Source organism: Penicillium diatomitis, assembly GCF_028827545.1.
Source record: "Penicillium diatomitis strain IBT 30728 chromosome Unknown utg000005l_segment0_segment0, whole genome shotgun sequence".
Classification (NCBI taxonomy): Eukaryota; Fungi; Ascomycota; class Eurotiomycetes; order Eurotiales; family Aspergillaceae; genus Penicillium; species Penicillium diatomitis.
This window is the reverse complement of record NW_026623177.1, coordinates 177,312-195,495: the sequence shown is the minus strand read 5'-3', so window position 1 is coordinate 195,495 and position 18,184 is coordinate 177,312. Positions and strand designations below refer to the sequence as shown.

General features: G+C 50.8%; 4 protein-coding genes across 4 annotated transcripts; 2 read left to right on the top strand and 2 right to left on the bottom strand.

Moving 5' to 3' along the window:
* Nucleotides 1-1,042: 1,042 nt before the first annotated feature.
* Nucleotides 1,043-3,010, bottom strand: N7539_004727 (uncharacterized protein; the record flags this gene model as incomplete). Its single annotated transcript, XM_056934329.1, has 3 exons — nt 1,043-2,599; nt 2,676-2,906; nt 2,969-3,010. The coding sequence occupies 3 exons, from the start codon at nt 3,008-3,010 to the stop codon at nt 1,043-1,045; spliced, it is 1,830 nt and encodes a 609-aa protein (XP_056789523.1).
* Nucleotides 3,011-3,620: 610 nt separating this feature from the next.
* Nucleotides 3,621-4,331, top strand: N7539_004726 (H(+)-transporting V1 sector ATPase subunit E; the record flags this gene model as incomplete). Its single annotated transcript, XM_056934328.1, has 2 exons — nt 3,621-4,111; nt 4,181-4,331. The coding sequence occupies 2 exons, from the start codon at nt 3,621-3,623 to the stop codon at nt 4,329-4,331; spliced, it is 642 nt and encodes a 213-aa protein (XP_056789522.1).
* Nucleotides 4,332-4,729: 398 nt separating this feature from the next.
* N7539_004725 (uncharacterized protein) lies at nt 4,730-7,149 on the bottom strand (the record flags this gene model as incomplete). Its single annotated transcript, XM_056934327.1, has 7 exons — nt 4,730-5,413; nt 5,468-5,612; nt 5,679-5,763; nt 5,825-5,951; nt 6,003-6,055; nt 6,124-6,225; nt 6,282-7,149. The coding sequence occupies 7 exons, from the start codon at nt 7,147-7,149 to the stop codon at nt 4,730-4,732; spliced, it is 2,064 nt and encodes a 687-aa protein (XP_056789521.1).
* A 4,759-nt stretch (nt 7,150-11,908) lies between these two features.
* Nucleotides 11,909-16,602, top strand: N7539_004724 (Phospholipid-transporting ATPase DNF1; the record flags this gene model as incomplete). The annotated part of the gene is made up of 3 exons (XM_056934326.1): nt 11,909-12,363; nt 12,422-15,661; nt 15,717-16,602. The coding sequence occupies 3 exons, from the start codon at nt 11,909-11,911 to the stop codon at nt 16,600-16,602; spliced, it is 4,581 nt and encodes a 1,526-aa protein (XP_056789520.1).
* Nucleotides 16,603-18,184: the final 1,582 nt, after the last annotated feature.

Sequence of the window (18,184 nt, the reverse complement as noted above, 5' to 3'; positions counted from 1 at the left end):
GGTTACTTCAAGCAATCGAGGGCAAGGTATTGTAACCTGCCGTGTCAGGGCTTACCGAGTTAACGGCACTTGATAACCACTGAGGTTTCCACGTCTCTCAGTATCGGCTTAAATGGTGCTTACTACTTAGTACTTACGCGCCGTGCGTCCATCAATCTAATGTATACCTGTAATGTAGGGACGCGCTCAGTTGTGTTGCCTAACGATCACCAATTTTGCTTAGGATATGAGACCGGATATATTTGTTTCAAGGTGATCAAATCATTCTACAAACAGCCAAGTAACTTCACCCTAGGCAGATCGTTTCTACGTCCTAAGGTGATCGCTCTCGCCGCTCGAACATCCACCGAGACACGAACCTCCAGCCCATCTATAGAAGGGCCTGGCCAGGCGGTGCAGGTGGTCATCCATGGAAAGGGGGGTTCTTCCTACGAGCTCAAGACATGTATCAAGTGTATCAGCGGGAGGTACCTGATCATGAACGAGGATTATCGGTGTCTATTGGAACTATATCGGAAGTGATGGAATGCATTTGGAAACCCTGATGGTAAATGTGCTCCTATATGGATTGTATCGACTTTCCAAAGTCACATGCTAGGTCACTTTTTTGATTGAAGGCACTTTGTCCTTGTGGGGTTTGAATCATTCTCTGGTCTACATCCCGATCTCATTGGCAGTGGACCTGGCTTAGAGCGACGAGAGAAGTTGAGAGGGGTGTGTCCACTTAAGGTTCCTTCAGGTAGCTTAACTGATTACTTGAATTATTACGCACATCCTGGCAGGTTGAAGTTCTACTCGCTGGCTTGAGGTCAATGAAGAATACGTGCGAAGAACAATACCGACAAAGTCTACGGCGGTCACAGCTTTGACAGTGGAAATTGTGGGTATAAAATTCGAGGCTGATGAGCAAAGAAACGAAAAAAGCGAAGGAAAAAGAAAACAGCGAAGCATCACTGTATGTACACACAGACGCGGACGATAGAAACAGGGAGGGGGGACAAGCGACTACAAAGAAGCTTGCGTTTGGTCAATTTGTCTCACTTCATTCCCGATGACCGGTATTGTTTCCAGTCAATGGGCTGTGGGCATCGAATCGAGGAAGCAATGGTGACGATGAGCCTCCATAATCATCTTCATCTGTACCAGCGTGATGGGTGAGTTCTCGACTACCCGCCTGCGGGCTCGTCCACTGAGATAGGACTTGGCACCCTTGCCGCCATATTCCCTTGATTATCCTTTGCGGACCAGCCAGAGGATTTGAAGAAACGCCGGATTTGGGGTTGGAGAGTTCGTCTTCAAGCGCCGGGGCGGCTTCTCCGTCTGGCAAAGTACCATACCCGACTGCCAGGTTTGTCGTCGGCGAACCTCCATTTCGATAGCGAGTCCCCATTAGCGTGGCCATTGGAGCGGACGAGCGTCTGAGTCCATTGTGTACGGAGGCACCGGAACGGCGTGCCTCTTGCAGGCGTGGTTGTTGATCTTGGTTGTACTGATGCGATACCGGCCCAATGGTCGAATGTCGCGCGAGACCGCGCATGGAGCGAGTTAAAGCGCCACTGCCGCTGGCACTTCGAGATCGATCATATTGTGACCACCAACGTGATTTTGCAGGCTCGTCATCTGAATCGTCGAGTTCAGCCCAGATGGAAGCCGCGTTGAGATCAGCAGCGTCGCATCCTTCCAATGTACGGATAGGTTGACCAAACGAGAACCGCCTTGGCCGTGGAGTTCTGCGAAGCAACGGCTCCTGTTCACCTATGTGCGCTTCTTGATCGTCCAATACAGGAGACAAGACATCGTGCTCTTCAACCACAGCCATACCTGGTCCGATGCCTGTCTGCGTGGCACTTGCGCTTGTGACTGCAGCAACACTGTCCACCTCCTCTAGGCGCCACGAAAGACACAGAACACCACCCAGCAAGATCGCTGTACCCAATGCTATAAGACCCGCGCGAACTCCATCTAGTTGTGAAGTTTGCCGGAAGTAAATCAGACCGTCCAGAATTGCGATGATGTTGTATATGCAAAACACAAAGGGGTAGAGCACACTCGTACTGCAGAGCTTCAAGCCACGATGCAAGTAGAATAACTGCGTAAGAGCTAGAGTAATCATGCCCAGCAGAATGACCCATGACTGCCAGCGATTGAATTGGTTCTTGCGATCAACCACTGTCCGCACTAGCAGCTCGACGGCTGATTTGGCTAGCAGCAGCGAATGAGCTGAGAGGATACCGCTGACAGCACCGTAGCACATGCCGCGGAAGAGTTTGATCCGCAATTGGAGCCGCTGTGCATGAGGCGTGATCAAGCCCGGGCTCGTTGGCTTCACTCTCAAGCCAGAAAAGCAGTACCTCGACAACTTTGATCCCACAAGTATCAACCCGACCACTATCAGGGTCATGGCCATCCATACGAGGAATGGACGGCGCATCAGAAGTTGTAGTAGCTGGGTCAGCGTGTGTGCCGGCTCACCGATGGCGCCAAACGTCGCAATCAGGACAGCACCGGCGCATACAAGGACTGTGCCCGCGAACGAATATCGTGTAAATGGTTCTCCGAGGATTATCGTCGCAAATATCGTATTGAAAACGAGTCCGGACTAGATTTGAGGAATGTGAGATCGGATAGTCGGTCTCACAGGGTTGAGTAACAGGTGGCGATAAGGGACAACTAACCGCTTGAAGCGTGGAGAGAACCGGTAGAGGAAGCGTTGTAATCTGGATGGTGCTTCCAACAATATTGGAAATCACAAACATTCCCATACCCAGCTGCCATCGACGGCGTCTATAAGGGGGGCGACGCCCGTCATACAGTGGCTTCTCATCCTCGAGGAGATGGGATTTCCGTTGAAGCGTAAGTCCGATGGCTTGTAGACTGGTCGAGACCAACCCCACGATCACTCCGACCTGTGTTCCGAGCACATTAGCGACTGAATGCTGCCAAAGATGTGTCACATTCATATGCTTACCGCGATACTGCCTTGCGGCGACAGATCGCCGAGGTTCCCCATCGTAGATCGATCTATAACGACTGCGGGACGGGGTCGATGTGGAAGTGCGTGAGAAGCGCCTAAAGCTGGACCACTACCGAAGAACGAATGCCATGGTGTTGAGTAGCAAGAGCGCAGTGCAAATTCGGGCACCTGAAGGCTGAGATGGATTTCAAAAGGGGGTCGCCAGGGCGTACAATAAGGGTTTCTCAAGGGCGCTGAAAGGTGGGAGGAATACGGAGGTGTAGGAGCGGACTGGATGCGGATGCGGGTGCGGATGAGGAGCGCCAAGGCGAAGCTGCGCAGCGGCCCCGAGCTTAGCTGGACTCAACCTCCCCTTCCACCTCCCCACGTCATTCCAGCATTCTGTGTCTCGTCCACCCGGTCAACCTCCCTCGCCAGCAGTCGCCCGTGTGTATTGGCCAGAGTCACAACTCTTTGGAATTCGCCCATCATGTCACAAAGCCATGCCCTCTCTGATGACCAGGTAGACATTCCCCCCCCCCCCCCCTCCCTCTTGACGAAAGCAGAAGCTCCTCCGTGGGACGATCCGTCCCCGCAGACGATCCGATGACTGACAAAGTGCAATGAAATTGGGTGGAAAATTTAGGTTGCGGGTGAGCTCCGCAAGATGACTGCGTTCATCCGCCAGGAGGCTCTCGAAAAAGCCCGGGAGATCCAGCTCAAGGCCGATGAGGAGTTCGCGATCGAGAAGTCCAAGCTCGTCCGCCAAGAGACCGCCGCCATCGACACCCTTTATGAGAAGAAGTTCAAGCAGGCCGCCATGTCGCAGCAGATCACCCGCTCGACGCTGTCCAACCGTACTCGCCTTCGTGTGCTGGGCGGTCGCCAAGAGCTTCTAGACGAGCTCTTTGAGAAGGCCCGCAAGAAGATCTCCACTGTTGCCGACAACGATAAGAAGAAGTACCAAACGATGCTGGAGGGCCTGATCCTGGAAGGGTTCTATTATTTGAATGAGGAAAAGGTGGAACTTCGCGCGCGCAAGCAAGACGCTGATGCCGTGAAGAAGGCTGTCGAGGGAGCCGCCAAGGAGTTTAAGAAGAACGTCGGCAAGGAAGTGACTGCAACTCTGGATGAGTCCGAGCCACTACCGGAATCCTCGTAAGTTGTTCTTCTTGAGGTTGAATTTGAGGATCTTTCATGAGACTGACGGAAGGGACCTCTACCTAGCGCTGGTGGTGTCGTTCTTGTGGGAGGCAAGGGCAAGATTGAGATTAACAACACATTTGAGGAACGTCTACGCCTCTTGGAGATCGATGCCCTGCCTGCTGTGCGTGAGACGCTGTTTGGAAAGAATGCCAATCGCCGTTTCTACGATTAAATTTGTTACTGTACACTCTGCTATGCGTTGCATCTCATTGCCTGTCTTTATATTTAAGCACTGTGATACAGCCCACTGGCTAGCATTCCGGTGGTAGGTCTTACTATCATGTGTCTTCTATCGAATATGGTCTATAAGTCCAGGGATACGTCCTTTCGCCTGTCCTAGTGATCCTTGGATCAAAGACCTGTAATTTCGGGATACCGCTGTCCAGTCGATTCATCGACTGGACATAGATTTAACTTGGATAAATTTGGAGAAAATAGAACAGACGGTATCGCTCCAAATGTCATGATCATCAATGCCATTACAGTCGTCAAGTGGGTATACATAGATGCGTCTGCCGAATACAGAAAGGTTGAGATCTCTTCGTCCAATCCATTGATTTCCAATGCAGCTCATGACAATGCGTCATGCCCCCGAATCGGCATGGGCACACCGTCCAGCCTTTCTGGCCCAGCACTTTCACTTGCTCCGTCAGTGGTCGCGGAGGAGTTGTTCAATCTGCTGAACATGTCCTTGACATTATGATTAGTCTCCTTGTGGAAGGTGCTGAACAGCGTTCGTTTAGGCGGCGCCTTGGAGCGGACCGAGTAAACGATCCGATAATGGAGTGCTTCCAGCCCCTGCTTCGCAAGCATGCGCTGCAGATGTGAAGCTCCCGTGTCCTCGATAGAGCTGAATATTTTTTTGATCTGAGTCGCAAGCTGATCAATGATAACATCAAACTTTGATCTGGCATCACCTTGTGCGGATGCCAGATCAGCGAGAGCAGAATTCAGACAAATCTCAAGCTGCAAAGTCATGGAAATCAAATCGCCGTAATCAAAATCCGCCCAGTCCTTATGTCGCCTAATTCGGAATCGCTCGTCTCGGGTCAAAAGCTCGGTTATTCTCTGCAGGTCGAGAACAAGCTCGGGGGGCTCGGTTAAAGGACCCGAATCCCGTAGCAGGAAAGCCACGGCAAGCCGGTATCGCAGCAAAGACACCCAGGTGGACGTGGGAAGAATGTGTTGCAAGAGCCGGCTTTGGAACTGTGGCTCTCGCACAGTCTCGTAGAGTAGGCTGCAAATTCGATGTTCCTATCTGGGTCAGTCCCCGATTGTCCAATTGTCAAAGGACGAACATGAACTTACAAGCCTCTCCTTGGGTCCAAATTCAAGAAGGGAGGTCAATGTTGCCTGTAGTTCTGAGCGCAGCGCAGAGTCGGAAGTCAGGGAAGTGTCGATCGATACTCGAAGTAGAAGGAGCACCGTGTCGGCTTGCGTTTCTTCGTCAAGCCTTGTCAAAAAGACTTAATTAGACCTTGGATACATTGAAGAAGAACAGGGTAAATTGAAGACTTACTGCTCTGCGGCGGCAAATCCTCGAAGTAATCTCAGAATGGATACCAGACCCGAACGTTGATCAGCAGTTGGCTTGGCTGTCGGAGCTGTTACTTGTCAGTGAATGTGCCTCGTCGCATTGATGAAGAGTAGAAGGAGCAAACCCACTGTGCAGAGGATCAGCGACAATTTCATCACCAAGTTTCAATGCCCGCGGTTGAGCTCCTAATTGACGAAATAACTCATCAATGGCGTCCCGTCCAGCTAGAGACTTCATCCTTTCTTTTGGAGTTTGCTTCGAAAAAGTTAGCAATCATTCCCAATGAGATGTTTTCATCCTACTTACAGTCAAAATTCGGCAAAATGTCTGTCTCGTCTCCTCGCGCGGCTCAAGAGGAACTGCAAATTGGAGACGATGAGTATGCACGACTCGGACATTTTAGGTCAAGGTTTGGAGCAAGACATACTGGCCTGGAAAAGCCAGAGGAGAAATTCTTCTGGTAATCGCTGCAATGATGCGGCGTATTCTAGCACACCGGATTGAACGATCCGTCTTCTCGAGTCGGGATCTGGTACACAATCAGCACGAGCATATCACGCAGAAACTTGGTAGAAGAAGACAGACCTCTTAATCCAGCCAGCGGGGATCCTGGTGGGAAACAGTCGATGGGGAAGTTGGGAATGCCAGGAGTGACATGACGTTGGTCCAAGAAGCACCACGCTCGTTGCTGTTCTAGGGCCTCAGTCCTTCGTACGGCGTCCATGAGCCGTTGAAGGTTTGGTCCTTCGTCGGACTCCCCACCAAGAGCGGAAACCAGCATGCCCTCGTTCAGGGACTTTCTGGAACCATCAACGCCGGTCTGTGCGTTGGCCTGTAGCTTGGCGTAGTTCGCCTTGGCTTTAGCTACATTGGCTTCAATCTCATCATCGTCCACTGCATCATGAACTAGAGAGTCGATGGTGTTCCGATACTTCCTGGGCTTCGCTAGTTGAGCGAGCAGGGCCGTATCGGGCTGGTAGTTCCGCGGCGCTGTGGGCGGCGCGGAATCGAAAGACTTGCTCTTGGTAGAGAAAAGCACGTCTGGATCCTCGAGCGAAGAGACGGAGTCAGTGTCTTCGCCATCGGAACTGATGACAACTTCTTTACCATCTTTCAAGATCCGTTGCGACAGAGACAACTGCCCATTCAGCGACGAGGAGGGAGGAGCAGACCCAAAGCTCACAAAGCTCTGATCTGGTGTGGGAGATTGCTCCTCATCTGGACTGGACGTCCTTGAGGCAGGCCCTGGTGGCGCTTCCGGCACAGGTAGTTCTTGTCCGTTCTGGCCATTTTCGTCTGCTGTAAGGTCTATTGTGATCGAAGATCGCAGTGGATCCGACAAAGGCGACGATGCTCGTCCACCTCCTGACCCCTGTGGCTCCGCGTGAGGCTTTGATGGTGAAGAGCCAAATTGGACACGGCTCCGGAAGAAATCTTTTATTTTCCCTTGCATCGTGGCCGTTGCGGCTCGATGAGTGTCTCGATAAAGAACGTTTTACTCCGCGTCGCGTGGGGATGTCGCGAAGTCACGTGGCCAATCTATCAGACCGATAGAGCAACCACCTTTCTGCCTTTGACCGAGACACTGTACCTGAGTGTTAGCACCACTACTACTAGTACTAAGCTACCTACCTTACCAATCCTTCTGCTTTGCTCCGTATTAAAATAGCGTTCAGAATATCATAAACTACAAGAGTGGCATTGAAAGCTTACATAGCGAAGAGAACGTAACCGTGGAGTGGATGGATGTCATCTGATCGACGTGAACGTGAATATGCTGTCGGCTGGAAGACATCAGGCCTAAAATGAGGATGGCTCGATTTTCGCTGCTTTTATGTTGAAACGGCCTTTTGGCTCAAGTATCGATGGATCTCCTCAACTTACGTGGAGAATGTCCAGTAAGGTGTTCCGTGAGGTGTTCGGAGTACGCGCGTGCCTTGTTGCTCAGAACCTGCAATGTAAACCGACTTTTTGAAAACAACAGCCATGCCTCCTGAGTGTCAGGTAAGCATGCTCCATATAAACACGATGAATCACGGGTTCATCCCAAATTCCCGATTGATATGTATCAGATATAGTACTCAATTTCGGGGCACTAGCGTCCAGGCGGGCTGCCTTTGTCCCGGTCCATTGTGGATTAGATGTCCACTCTCGAGTCCTCGACTATGCGATCCAGAACGACTTTCTTCAAGCATCTCAACTGACTTGTACACTCAATTTCAAGCGTTTATCAAGCGAGGTAGATACGTGCAGCGCTCTTTCTTGTTATTTTTGCTGGTCAAGTACGCTAGAGTGTGACCAGCTGGTTTCATTCATCATGCTAGGCATATCAACACCAGAAGAATTGAGTGACTGACTACTGGTGTACACTGTAAGTTCCACTGTACAGCTAGAGGTTTCGTCGAGCGGGGCTCAGCGAAACAGCCTAGCGCGATCGGAAATTGCTACGGTGCGACGACTTGGGAAAGAGAGACTAACCCAGTCGGGGTTAGATGAGGTGGTCAAGTCCAGGCTGGGACTAGTCAGGGGTGGGCCCCGCTCTCGGCGCTTCGTACCGCAAAGTCGAGGCGTGAGCTCTTAACTGACGGGTAGTCAGGTATTGTTGCATGATTCAAAAAGATCATGGCCATTTGATAGCTGTGACATCAATTTTTCTGACTTTTCAATAGACAACCGAACTCATGTGTACACGCAGAAAACGCAAACTTCCTACAAGAATCTTTGAATGGTGAATGAGCCCCCGGAGGGACCTACAATCAAGGGAAGAGATAGAAAAATTCCGACCTTGGCGCCCAAGTAATATTAGGTGTGCCGCACGGCGCACCCATCTGCGCCGAAGAAAGAGCAAAAGGGGGCTGAAGATGATACCTACTAGTCAAGCACGCTGATTTATAAGACCTAGTGATGAACATCCATCTTTGGCTGGAGTGTCGAAGCTCACGAATGCGCCCAGCAACGCCGATCCATGATTTGTCTGGCAATGGCCCCTCAGATCGAGGAGCTTACCAGCAGTGTCGAAACCATGCGACTACTTGCATCTTGGCCGTCAAAACGTCTCTGTTTTGCCGAGTGCCCCCTGGACATGCAGGAGGCCGGAAAATAATCATCAAGATCGTGAGAGACCCCTTAACGATCAACTTGAAATTCATCACCGTCAGGGTGTGTAGCCGACCGTGCCTCGCCTCAAAGAAACGATGATCAGATTGGCGCGAAACCGCGCGATCCAGAACTCGGCGACTTTGAGAGGCTCCAAGAGACTTGGGGGTGGGGACGGGCATCCCACATGCACGCCTCTGCCGCATCCTCCCAAGAGTAATACTACTACTACTACTACTACTACTAATAATAATACTCATAGTGCAGCAAAAGTTCCTGGAGGTTCCACCCCGCTCCGCGATTAGCAAGCAACATCCAATGTACCTGTAAACGTGACTGATGGGATTCCTCGATCCAGAACACTGATCTGGCAGGATATGCAAGTAGAAGCACTTTAGTGAAAAGACGTCTTTCCGACTTTTTCACTCGACCATTCAAATAGCTGTGGCTCGATGACCTGGGTTGCCCGGTCTTGAAACAAGTGGTGAATGTAGCAATTAGGTGAACGAGTAGTAACTAAGTTAAGTCAATAGTAGTGACTTAGTAAGTGACACAGCACAGTCCAGCGCCCAAACAGTCTACAATCGACATCCTCGTCTCGGCGCGGAAGTGATTTGAGGTCATCATCCGCCCCACACCGGCATGTCGGGGCCGTTGACGTGGATACCGTAATTAAAGTATGTACTGTAATTACAGAGTAATGAGAAATACAGTATTTAACGAACCAAGGAAGTATTGCACGGTCAAACTCGAAGGCGCCTGCGCACGCTGTCGAGTCTGACTGCATGGCAGCTGGCTGCAGCGGGTGTTGCACACCCCAAGTTCTAGGATTGGAAGACCCTAATGGCGGATAAAGAGTGAGGTGTCTGATGGGTGTGCAATACTCATCAGATACTCGAGTAACTCCGCTACTAGAGTAACTCCGCTACTAACATACAAGTCGTACTATCGTTTCACCTACAATATGCATCTTGTTCGTCTGTCAGCTGCCCGTAGTCAAACAAACATTGATAAATTAAGACCATGTCATCATTTAGGGCTGAAGTCGAAGTTCTGGGTCATCAAAACCGGCCAGCGTGCCCCTTCTAGGCCTCTACTACGGTACTACCTCGATCAATCGAATGAGGGCTTCATGGCGTGCTTGCCACATTGGTAATCCGCAAGGTCGATCTCGCAACCTAACCATTCACGAGCCTTTGGGAGAAGTGGTCGCCACATGGCAGAGATTTATAGGGTTGAACCAGAAGTTGCGATCAAATGAAAATTAATTCCACGCTGTATGACAGGTGGGTTGAAGCAGAGGCAGACCGATCATTCAAGACTCTGAAACGGTGTTACCAGAACTGAACCGTGGTTGATACCGGATATACGACGATCTCTTAGTTCCGACACCGAGAGGCCGTGAAGCCGGTGCATAAAACCCAGTCTCACTGGCATAATGGACTGTCCCGATGTCCTTGTCCAGCATCAGGGACCAGGCATTATTATTAATGCATGCACCACTCGCCATCTTCTTGACCCAACGCAAAAACCATTCGTCAGCCGTCAGATCAGGCCCACTAAGTACTCATCATGTGAGCTCATTTGGAAATCACTCGAAATCGCTCGGAGAGTCTTGCCCTTTGGGTATTCGGACAATCAAAACATGCGAGTAACGGTAGGCTGCGGTAGTTGCTCACTACTCATTGAGTCACTCGACTCACTACTGCTAAGTTACTCAGTAGAGTTAGGACTCAGTAGTCAGGAGAGTCAACAAAGTCAGTACTGTATGGCGTCTCTGGCGCGCTCACAAGATCCCAGTCTGTGTAGTGTGTCACTGTGTACCGACTGTACTCTGCTCGAGTGTCGAAGAGCGATGCAAACGAATCTCCCAATAATCAATTACACGAGACCAGAATTCCAGGGATTAATCATTTCTCTCAGTTTCAAAAATGAAGAGTTGATACTTATTGGCGTAGTATTTGTATCGACCGAACGTGGTTATCGGTATTAGACGGAGTATGTAGAACCCGGAGTTGAGGGTACACTATTCATTCTGTAGTCTGTAGTCTGTAGTCAATGAGTCAATGGTATTACTACTATTGAGAGACTGAATTTTCCTTCTATGAAATAGAACCTGAAAAGACTGTTGATGCGACCTCATCGAGGAATGGCCCCCATGGATGCAGAGGGCCGACCTGCCGATGACCAAGCCGACAGGTAAGCCGCCCTTCCAATTTAGACGGTGCCAGCCAGTCAAACTGCTCAGTCCAGGCCAACTCGGGGGCCTCATTCAGCTAGAGCCTGCGGCGGTTGTTCTGTATTGCCGTACAGGCGTACGCTGACTGGAATCTGGACTTCTGGACCACTTCCACATTGTGACAAGTTATGTAGACAACTCTGGCTGGTAATTACAATACGAGGTCTCCCGTCCGACTAACTTGCACGGCTCAGTCCAGATTAATCAGACCCGTTCCATAGTCCTCTTGTCCTGCCCATGCCCAGCCAGGCGCAGCGCATCTGCTTTTCTCACTTTCTTGAGCAACTATTCTTTCCACTCTCCTCTGCGCGGTGATCGACCTCCCCCCCCTCCTCTCCAGTTCCCACCCCTTTTCCATCCCGCATTGCTGGCTACTTTTCCGGTCTGGCCAACTCGGTATTCTCGTGGCCACCAGCGGGTGATTCAAGAATCTCGCATCGCTCCACCATTCCAACCGTCACCACCGCGGGATCAGCCATCCGTTCCCTTTCCGCCGACCGCTGAAACCGAGTATCCCTCGATCCCGCCAACATCCGCCGCCCCTAGCTTGGTGATCACCTCACAACGTCTGATTACTTCTTCCACTCTTGTTGTTGCTGTTGCTCGAAAGCGTCTCTTGCATTCGCTTGGTCTTGCGATCGACCTGCGCTTTCGGAGAAGAAGAAAGACCTTGGACAGCTGAGGCTCTTTTTCAAATACGCTGGACGGCCTTTTCGTCTCATCTGGACCCGCGGAAATTGGCCAGCGAGAACAGCTGAAAAAAAAAAAAAAACAACGAAATCAACAACAACAATCAGTGGCAAGCAAAAACGAGAAACACCATCTCTACGGCACCGCTTGTCAGTTATATGCCGCCTGGGGCGCAAACATAGCCTAGATGGCTGCCTTGCAATCCACAAGCGACGACAACAATGACGGTACCCTTGGGGTGAACAATGAAATCCAGGAGGTCAACAGCAACATTTCCAAACCGACGAAACGCCAGCGATGGGCGACGACACGTCATGTTGGGCCGGGGGGTATGAAGAAGCGAGTGTCTATAATCGACCGGTTTCACAAGCGCACGGGATCGAGAGAAGAGAAGCGCAAATCCACCACACCGAGTAGTGCCGCCGATACCGTGTCCACTCGCGTGGACGACAATCATGCCTCGGGACCAAATCGGACTATCTACTTCAACACCCCGGTCCCTGAGAGCGAGCGAGATGAGGAAGGCCGGCCGATTCATATCTACCCCCGCAACAAAATTCGCACTGCAAAGTATACGGCATTGACCTTCGTCCCCAAGAACATTTGGCTCCAATTTCACAACATCGCGAACATCTACTTCTTGTTCGTGATTATTCTTAATGTATGCGCTCGCCCTGCATGACGTGACTTGACGTGGAAGATTCACCGATAATGATGGTGCAGAGACGTTGAAGAGTCACAAGCTAATCAGTATATGTTGTTTCCTAGTTTTTCCGATCTTCGGTGCTAACAATCCCGGCCTGAACGCTACTCCATTGATTGTCATTATTGTTGTGACAGCAATCAAGGATGCCATCGAAGACTGGGGTCGCACGGTTTCTGACAGTCAGGTCAACAACTCCCCGGTTTACCGACTCGTCGATTGGGACAATGTCAATTCGTCGGAGGATAACATTTCCCTGTGGCGCCGGATCAAGAAGGCGTCAACTCGAGGTGCGATTGCCTCATACAAGTGGGCAAAGAAAGCCTTCACCAAAAAGAAGGCGAATGAAGAGGATCCTCAGGATGAGGACCGCCGACCATCTTACCTCACAACAGCCGAACCGCGGTCGTCGATCTACTCACATCGCAACTCTATGGCTGCGGAGACTGCAATTCCTATGACCGCTGTCTCGCCGCCAGCAGCTGAGGTGCGAGAAGACTGGCCCATCCCAAATAACCCCGAGGCCAAGTACCTTCACCCCGATAGCGCTGCTCGAAATAGCTTGCTTTCACCTACCTCCCTCGACAAGAAGACCGGGAGTGTTCTAGACAAAACGAAGGAAACACCTGGAACTGCGCGATTCAAGCGGGACCATTGGAAAAGCATCCAAGTGGGTGACTTTGTTCGACTTTACAACGAGGACCCCGTCCCGGCCGACATTGTGATCCTATCTACCTCCGACCCGGACGGAGCATGCTATGTGGAGACCAAGGGTCTCGATGGTGAAACCAACCTGAAAGTCCGACAAGCTCTTCACTGTGGTCGACAAGTGCGCCATGCACGCGACTGCGAAAAGGCCGAGTTCACGATTGAAAGCGAAGCGCCTCACGCGAATCTTTACGCCTACAACGGCGCCATCCGATGGGATCAGCGTGATCCTAGGTACCCGGATGCCCCCCCCAAGGAGATGGTCGAGCCCATCACAATCAACAACATGCTCCTCCGTGGTTGCTCTTTGCGCAGTACCGAATGGGTCCTCGGAGTGGTTGTTTTTACTGGCGGTGATAGTAAGATCATGCTGAATTCCGGCGCGACACCCGCAAAGCGGGCACGACTGGCCAAGGACTTGAACTGGAATGTCATCTACAACTTCTTCATCCTCTTCGCCATGTGCCTTGTTGCGGGTATCGTCAATGGTGTCGCATGGGCCGCTCCCGACAAGTCATTAGACTTTTTCGACTTTGGATCTTATGGCGGCACGCCTCCTGTGACGGGCATCATCACTTTCTGGACTGCGCTCATCCTGTTTCAGAACTTGGTCCCTATCTCCCTCTACATCTCATTGGAAATTGTTCGCACAATTCAGGCCGTCTTCATTCACAGTGATATCTTTATGTACTACGAGAAGCTTGGTCTATATTGTGTCCCTAAATCCTGGAACATTTCCGACGACGTGGGACAGGTGGAGTACATCTTCTCAGATAAAACCGGCACCCTGACACAAAACGTCATGGAATTCAAAAAGGCTACCATCAACGGCATGGCGTACGGGGAGGCCTATACCGAAGCTCAGATGGGCATGCGGCGTCGTGAAGGTGCCGATGCTGACAAGGAGGCGGCGGAGGCTCGGGCCCAGATCGCTGCCGATTCTAAAAAGATGCTGGCAATGCTCCGTGAAATTCATGACAATCCGTACCTGAAGGATGAGAATCTGACGTTCGTTGCTCCGCACTTTGTTGCAGATATTGCCGGCCAGTCAGGCCAGGCTCAAAAAGCTGCCACGGAACACTTCATGCTCGCCTTGGCGCTGTGCCATTCTGTCATCACTGAGCACACTCCCGGCGACCCACCACAAATTGAGTTCAAGGCCCAGTCACCCGATGAGGCGGCCCTCGTCAGCACCGCTCGAGACTGCGGCTTTACAGTCCTTGGTCGAGCTGGTGATGATCTTTTAGTCAATGTCATGGGCGAGGAGCGGACTTACACGGTCTTGAACACCCTCGAATTCAACTCTTCTCGCAAGCGCATGAGTGCCATCATTCGTATGCCGGATGGTACTATCCGTCTTTTCTGCAAGGGAGCCGATAGCATCATCTACTCTCGTCTGGCTCGTGGCAAACAACAAGAACTTCGTCGTCAGACAGCAGAGCACCTTGAAGAATTTGCAAAGGAAGGACTCCGAACTCTTTGCATTGCTGATCGTCTGTTGAGTGAGGAAGAATACCTGGCCTGGAACCGGGAGCACGATATTGCTGCAGCTTCAATCACTGAGCGCGAAGAGAAGATGGAGGAAGTTGCTAGCCAGATCGAGCAAGAGCTCATGTTGCTTGGAGGTACCGCCATTGAAGATCGTCTCCAAGACGGCGTTCCTGATACCATCCAGCTACTCGCAGATGCCGGAATCAAATTATGGGTACTCACGGGCGACAAGGTGGAGACGGCGATCAACATCGGCTTTTCTTGCAACCTCCTCAACAATAACATGGATCTGATTGTCCTGAACATTGCCGAAGGTCAGCGCGAGCACGCGCAGCGTGAACTTGATAAGCATCTGGAAGGTTTTGGGTTGACAGGTTCGGATGAGGAGCTGATCGCCGCTCGCAAGGACCATTCACCACCTGAACCCACCCACGCGGTCATCGTGGACGGTGAAACTCTCAAGATGATGTTGGATGACGAGTTCAAGCAAAAATTCCTGCTTCTCTGTAAGCAATGCAAAGCCGTCCTGTGCTGCCGTGTCAGTCCGGCACAGAAGGCTGCTGTTGTCAACATGGTTCGGCATGGTCTCAACATCATGGGTCTCGCAATCGGCGATGGTGCAAACGATGTGGCCATGATTCAGGAGGCTGACGTGGGTGTCGGCATCGCGGGTGAGGAGGGTCGCCAGGCTGTCATGTCCTCCGATTACGCTATCGGACAATTCCGCTTCCTCCAGCGCCTGCTCCTTGTGCACGGCAGATGGTCTTATCGTCGGCTGGGAGAGTGTATCGCGAACTTTTTCTATAAGAATCTGGTTTGGACGTTCGCTCTCTTCTGGTACTGCATTTTCAACAATTTCGACTGCTCCTACCTCTTCGACTATACATATATCGTCCTTGTCAACCTCGCTTTCACCTCCCTTCCGGTTATTTTCATGGGCATTTTTGACCAGGACGTTGACGATCGCGTGTCGCTCGCCGTGCCTCAGCTCTACATGCGTGGCATCGAGCGCAAGGAATGGTCGCAACTCAAATTCTGGTACGTCTCCTAAATCCGTTGAACCTCTCTTCGACTCGGCTAACTGTCTTTCTAGGTTATACATGTTCGATGGATTGTTCCAATCAGTGATTTGTTTCTTCATGCCTTATATGCTGTACGCGTCGGCAAACTTTGCCACTGAAAATGGTCGGACTATCTCCGACAGGACTCGAATGGGTGTTCTCATCGGAACCTCGGCCGTTCTCGCCAGCAATTTGTACATCATGATGAACACCTACCGTTGGGACTGGTTCACATGCTTGATCAACGTGATCAGCTCCCTTCTGATCTTCTTCTGGACCGGAATCTACTCCTCTTTCACCGGAGCCGGTCTGTTCTACGATGCCGCCCATGAGGTCTACGGTGCCCTCAGTTTCTGGGCTGTGCTGCTTGTGACGGTCATGATTGCCTTGCTTCCACGCTTCCTCTACAACTCCGTTCAGAAGGTGTTTTTCCCTCTAGACGTCGATATTATCCGCGAGCAAGTCACGCTTGGCAAGTTCAAGCACCTTGAGGAATTCGACGACTATGTGCCTCCCAATGCAGGTGGCGTTCCTACCACTGGAGAAAGTTCGGCCGCTTCCTCGGAGATCGCCAAACCGATCGAGATGCCTGTCAAGCAAGATGCCGCCGATCGTGATCAGACTACGCGGTATTTCTCTCCGTCCCCGCATACCAACGGGCATAATCCCCGCAGCCAGAATGGCAGCAATGGCACCAACTACACCGAGAGTTTGGACCAGCGTCCGCTACCCCAGTCTGTCGATATGGTGCGACGTTCCCATGATCGCACCCGTCATTCGTTTGAGAGATGCCGACAAAGCTTTGAACAAAGTAATGACTTCACTTCAGCGGCTCGGCTTTCACGTATGGAATCAAGTCACACCCAACGGTCTTATCAAGACCCCTTCCGGTCCCCTGATGAGCACACTGCAACATGATTTGAAGACTTTGCGATTCACGGCTTTTACGACATCTCTTGTACCTGTGGACGAACCTACTGTCCACCATGCTAATTCATATTTTCCACCCTTTATTGCCTTTTCATATTCACGAGCAATATGCTGTGGTGTTCTTCGTCTCAACTGCCTTTTATTTGGTCATCTCCACCCTTTTTCTTCCCTGGCATGGATATTCCCCTTTCATAGAAAGCTGGCGTTTGGTATGATGCCTTTCAGGCAGAGGCTTCGGGCGCGAATCTTTCTCGTTTCTGTTTTCCTTCACTTCTGCCCTTTGTCCTTTCCTAAACCCTACGGGCTATTGTGGACACCATCAGAGCAGTATTGGTCTATCATCATTCTCTTGTCTCCTCTGTCTCATAGTTTTCCTGTCCTTCCACCATGTATAAAAGCGCTTCCTCATATGGCCGCTCCACAACGAATGAAATTCCACAGTTGATCCTTCAATATTGTTTTCATCCATTAATCATATAGCCAGTTTGTAGTCTCATGATCACCGCTTCCTCTGTTCGCTTTTTTTCATTTGCGGTAATTGTTCCTTCGCCCAGAAATTGTGATGTACGACCATGGTGAGGTCTGTTCGCAGACGAGCTCCTGGAATAGTATTCTTCTTCCTGTAGGTCCACCTGAGAGACTGTTCACCATAAACCTATAGGTCTAGGTGTCTATCTTAGTACGCAGACACATGTGGGTTCGCTGAATCCCAGAGGAGTCTTCCAGTTATGGATCAGCTTCAGTATCCAGGTCAAGGAGAAGTGGAAAATTTCGGCGTCGACATGTTTTTGACAGCTACTGATTCCTTTATATGTCTACCATGTCTAGTGTCTACTATGTCATTCACGCTCACTAGAGTACCTGAGTGGAGGTTGAGGTACTGCGGGTTTCAGGAGTCAGCACGTACTCCCATATTTAAGATTGCATCTAAGCTCAAGGTACTAGGTAACAAACTTACCTACGTACATCCATTCCATCAGGGGCCTTCTCCAAATCTCACCTCAATACTTCAGGGTATATATAGCTTAAGATTGATGCGCATTTGACCTTCCGGGTGATGGGCCTCTTTGTCCGACCAGCTGGATACCAGGTATCTGCAGGGTCTTGTGCTCAAAAGGGTATGAAGATCACTGCTCGAGCTACCTGCCGCGGGTGAGCGAGCATACATTTCGCTGGTTCTCACGCAAGGGACAGGCTGAATAGAAGAAATCTGACGACTAGTAAGGCGTCCTGTGATAGTGTATAAATCAAAAATGCGTGCGTGTATGTTGTCGCCAAGCCGATAAGCTTGTCGAGGCGACAACGATCACGGCGAGGGAGGAAAGCACACTCTTGGGCTCTCAACTCATACTCTGGGGTAAAATCAAAATGACGACCCAATTTACGTTGAAGCTCGAATTCTGTAAGCGCGCATCTAACAAACGTCATATCATGATTTAAAAACTCGCCAGACTGTGGATATGAGCCAGCACTTCATTTTCGTAGGAGTCTGCCAGCACAGCATTGATGCTTAGTAGAACGATCCTGCTGGTGGGTCAGTAATTTCCTACTCGGGTAAAAGTGAGGCGCG